Source organism: Haplochromis burtoni, unplaced genomic scaffold, assembly GCF_018398535.1.
Source record: "Haplochromis burtoni strain Fernald_Lab_line unplaced genomic scaffold, NCSU_Asbu1 Contig_67, whole genome shotgun sequence".
NCBI classification, from domain to species: domain Eukaryota; kingdom Metazoa; phylum Chordata; class Actinopteri; order Cichliformes; family Cichlidae; genus Haplochromis; species Haplochromis burtoni.
In genome coordinates, this window is record NW_024582428.1 from 2,262,158 (window position 1) to 2,266,575 (window position 4,418).

Sequence of the window (4,418 nt, forward strand, 5' to 3'; positions counted from 1 at the left end):
TGTGTGTGTGTGTGTGTGTGTGTGTGTGTGTGTGTGTGTGTGTGTGTGTGTGTGTGTGTGTGTGTGTGTGTGTGTGTGTGTGTGTGTAACATCAGATCTACATCTGCTCCACCGGTGCTCCCTCTTCTTTAGGAGGAGGCTCTAAATGAATGGGAGTGACATTCGCTGGTTTCCTCACACTGATCAGAATAAAATAAGAGAGTATACATGAGGTTACAAAAAAGGAAGTGGAGAGATGATAACATTAAGCAGAGATCAGAGAACCTACACAGAAATACAAGTGAATTAAGGCAAATTGTTTTTTTTATCTGGTGTGAATTTACCCAAGATGGTTATTAAAATGAGAATTAAAAGCAAAAGACTTTAAGAATGCAACTGTAGTTGGCTGTTCTGGTTGTTGTGAATCTGAAGCAGATTAATCAACCATGGTGATTTTTGTCTCTTGTGGTCACTGACAAAGAAAACATATATTGATAGGAAAAATTATCAGTAAATCAGTAATTAATGCAAAGACAGGGTAAAAATTCTCACTCCAACTAGAGATTCTGTTAAAGGGCTTAAAGTTATTTTACTGAAATAAAGTTTTAAAAAACAAAAACAATTGGATGGTTGAAGAAAGGAAGTGTAAACAATCACAGGAGTTATATTACTTTTGAAATAAATTCCCTTTCTCCCTCTGATGACTGGCACAGTGCAGCACGAGTGACTTTGCTTCTTTGTATCCTATCGTATTCACATCATGTCTTAAGGTGGAGTTTATATAACCTTTATATAATTATATAAATTAAGTTTATGGGCAATGGAAGGAAATCAAACATTTTCTTCAAATATTGGTGCTAATTAATTATTTATGAATTATTCCCTCCCCTCCAACAAGGTACCTCTTTAAAAGAAATGAGCCAGGGTACTCAGGAGTGTTTCAATAGTCTGCCTTCCTGAAATGCTCTTCTCATTAAAAGCACCAGTTGCAACCAGTACCTCCCACATGAACTCTTAGATCCTTCACTTAATCATGTTTACAATTAATAAATCTGCTCCTTGTGTTGCTATGAGAATCAATCTAACTATAAACAAGTGAAAGATGCAGCATCTCACCAAAATATCAACAATAGGGCTAAAACTTTAGCCTACATATTAGGAGAATGCACCTTCTAAGCATTTCAAAGCTAAATACCAACTGTGTAACAGAATGTGTGCTGGACTGCCAAACACTTGAGACCTGGACCTGAATACATCCATTCCAACAGAAGACTGCAGGTGATAGCAGACTGACTGCCTGATTTCATAGGCAGGCAGCAAACAGAGACAATATTTTGTTTAGATTGCATAAGTTATTTGCATAGCCCTTTATCTATCCAAAGTACCTGAAACTTTTCCTTTCTCCCTTTCCTGTCATGTAAAAGGTCATTGTTTGCCTGTGTTTCCACTGTGTTGAAAACCCTGAATTATTCATGTAACAACCAGGCCACATCTCTGCTGTTTGCATCCCTCTCCATCTCCATTTTCTGTTCTGCATTTACAGGCCGTCAAACAGAACCTGCTGCTCTAACAAACAGAAGCTGCTCTTAGGTAATAAACAGGATCTTTTACGGTTTCCTCTTAGGGCTGTGAAAATGTTTCATCTTGTTTCACACTGCTTTAGGGTGCAACTGCTGTAAAACATCAGATAATGGTCATATGATTTCCATGTCTCCATCTCTGACTTTCTTGTTTTCCCAGAAAGATTACAGGTATGGGCTACATATAATCTGAGAGTTACTTACGAGTACGGGGAGATCGGAACAGCCACAACCAACACATGGTTCCTTTTTCTGAAGAGCCGCCATAGACCTCTGTGGTATCCCCGAACATCTAGATCCCAAACGTGCAGGCACTAAACAAGAGACATGATTGAATTTATTAGGGCTTAAATCACTGCCTGTAAAAATCACAAGCAAGACCACTTATGACCACCTTGGCAAGCTCAGTCCAAGTGGATGTGTCTGTTTCAGACTCCATCTTAATGAACATGACGTAGATCTTCCCCTCAGAGTCAGGTAGGAATGAGTCCTCACATGGGTTTTTGGTGTGGTCTAGCACCTCTGCCTCTCTGGAATATCACACACACACACAAAATTTACTTTTTGTGGTTTACAACAACCATAAGCAAACACGCTGAGTGATGCCAGAGTTTGTACTCACTTCAGCAGGTTCTGGATCTCAACTTCATAAGCATCTTTCTTCAAGCTGTGAAGACCAATTAAAACCAAGTCTGTCACCATGTAGCCAGATTACTTACAAAAAACAATAGCATTTAATCACATGGCTGTACACACCTGCCCACGTTCTTCAGCTGTACATTGGGAACAGTGTTGAACTTGTGCTTTTTGAAATATACCTCCTATGTGACACGATAAGACAAAAACAGCAATCTTTAACAGCGGGCTAAAAAGATACAGCTGACTTAACTGCTCTAGTGCTGCCTTCAGACCTGTCGCTTTGTGTCAGGAATACACAAATGAAAAGCTGATAACAAAAAGCATTTTCCTTTCAGATCTTACGTGAAAATAGCCATTCATGTTGAGGCCGATGATACCGAAGTGGTAGGAGCGGGATACATCAGGGATGATACACTCTCGGCCTTTCCTCTGCTCTGGCATTCGCATCCACATGTCCCAGTCCCACAGCTACAAGCCAGAAAGAGCGCAGGCATGCACTTAGTCACGATCTTTTCGCCACGGCCTCACACGCATGCACAGCGTGTTCCTGCATTTGTTTTTACTTGTCAGCTAGACACTATTCTTTTTAAGGCCTACATAGATATTATTCAAGATTTTTAGAATTACAACATGACAATAAAATCAACAACACAATATATTAAAAATCCTTTCATGAAGCTCCTTTTAATCACTTTTCTAAATGACAAACTTTATTTATATTTAAAAGTTATTGAAGATTATTCACTTCACATATCTATTTATGACCACTGGAAGAATCCGTCGGTGATAAAATATCACAACAAAAGAAAAGACAACTTCAAGCACCTTTTCGGGTGTAGGCCATTTTGGCTCCAGCTCATCTTTGTAGAGGCTTTTCTTCAGCACCCAGCCCAGGCCGGGCATACTCTCCACCCTGTAGAGCAGGGCCGGGTCCTCTGCTGTGTGCTCATAGCCCTGATTAACACCACATATAGGGGAGTGTTATCATCTACATAACAAAGACTGGCGGGACAATGTTCATAAAAAGCAGGCTTAGAGAAGTCAAATAGTGAAGTCACTTAAGTGTGAAAATAAGGAATACAGATGATAGTCAGCACTCACCTGGTCGTTCCAGGCTGAAATACAGTACAGGCTGTCATCCTCATCCAGCAGGTGGATGGTCTGACTCAGAAAGCTACAGAAACAGAAAATATTGATAATGTAACCGTTTTCTGACAATAGACTGAATATAAAAAGGGGTCTAGTTTGCAGTTATGATTTTAGAAAAAAAACAAAACAAAAAAAACATGAAGAAAACTTTGATCTAAACAGAAGACCCGAACATACAGACGTCTGATCACTGAACAGGAACATTGTTCTGGTACTTCAACAGATTACACTGAGCTTTCTACCAGACCTTTCATAGCAAGTGGTCACTGTGATTGACAGCTGACACGGGGAGCTTCTGAACTGGACTTGTAGATATTCCTTCAAGAAACTACAACTATTGGACATAAAGAAGAAATAACAGGCTTGTTTTTGTCAATAGAACCAAGCTTTAATTTCACTGCTCTCTAACTGAAAGCTTGAAGCTCAAAAGCAAACTGGCGCAAACACAGATGATGGCCGCAAGTTCTTCTCCACTATTGAAGTCAGAGCTTCAAACAGATTGGTCAGCCCAGGAGGGAAGCTGGAGCTTTCACAGCAGCAAACACACAGTTCAAAGCACAGCCTGTCCAACAAAGGAAGGCTAGAGGTTCTAACAGAGCAGAGCATTATTATCACTGTCGATCTACTGCCATCTGGTGGTGAATCTTGCAGGTCAGCGTGTTAAAGGGCCGTCTCAGCTGACATTATAGAATCAAAAACATCTTTAAAAATTTCACAGAAGAGCTGAGGATGCTATGCAGAAAAGTTCCTTTAACAAAAAAATAAAGATGTATTTCCACTTTCTCTCCTCATCATTCCTTAATTAAATTGTGGCTAACTATAAACCACAGCTTGCTGCAAAAGCAACAGCACACAGTTTGGACACATATTCCTAGTATACATTTGGGTCCTTAAGAGTAAACATCTCATTTAATGCACAAGCTCTCTTTCTCTTGGAGAAAGAGATTGAGCACCAGTTTTACAGTGGGGCAAAAAGGTATTTAGTCAGCCACCGATTGTGCAAGTTCCCCCACTTAAAATGATGACAGAGGTCAGTAATTTGCACCAGAGGTACACTTCAACTGTGAGAGA

At 39.9% G+C, this 4,418-nt stretch overlaps 1 protein-coding gene across 1 annotated transcript in view; it reads right to left on the minus strand.

Annotated features, from left to right (window-relative positions):
- LOC102301717 (protein O-linked-mannose beta-1,2-N-acetylglucosaminyltransferase 1) overlaps nucleotides 1-4,368 on the minus strand; it is a 7,051-nt gene extending 2,683 nt beyond the window's left edge. Inside the window, exons 1-8 of the mRNA XM_005946829.2 lie at nucleotides 3,300-4,368; nucleotides 3,024-3,152; nucleotides 2,541-2,666; nucleotides 2,316-2,380; nucleotides 2,182-2,226; nucleotides 1,954-2,089; nucleotides 1,764-1,873; nucleotides 81-179 (exon numbers count right to left, since the gene is read on the minus strand). Of these exons, the coding sequence (XP_005946891.2) occupies nucleotides 98-179; nucleotides 1,764-1,873; nucleotides 1,954-2,089; nucleotides 2,182-2,226; nucleotides 2,316-2,380; nucleotides 2,541-2,666; nucleotides 3,024-3,101 (642 nt within the window). The 5' untranslated portion in view covers nucleotides 3,102-3,152; nucleotides 3,300-4,368 and the 3' untranslated portion in view covers nucleotides 81-97. The remainder of the gene's footprint in view (nucleotides 1-80; nucleotides 180-1,763; nucleotides 1,874-1,953; nucleotides 2,090-2,181; nucleotides 2,227-2,315; nucleotides 2,381-2,540; nucleotides 2,667-3,023; nucleotides 3,153-3,299) is intronic.
- Between the last annotated feature and the right edge of the window lie 50 nt (nucleotides 4,369-4,418).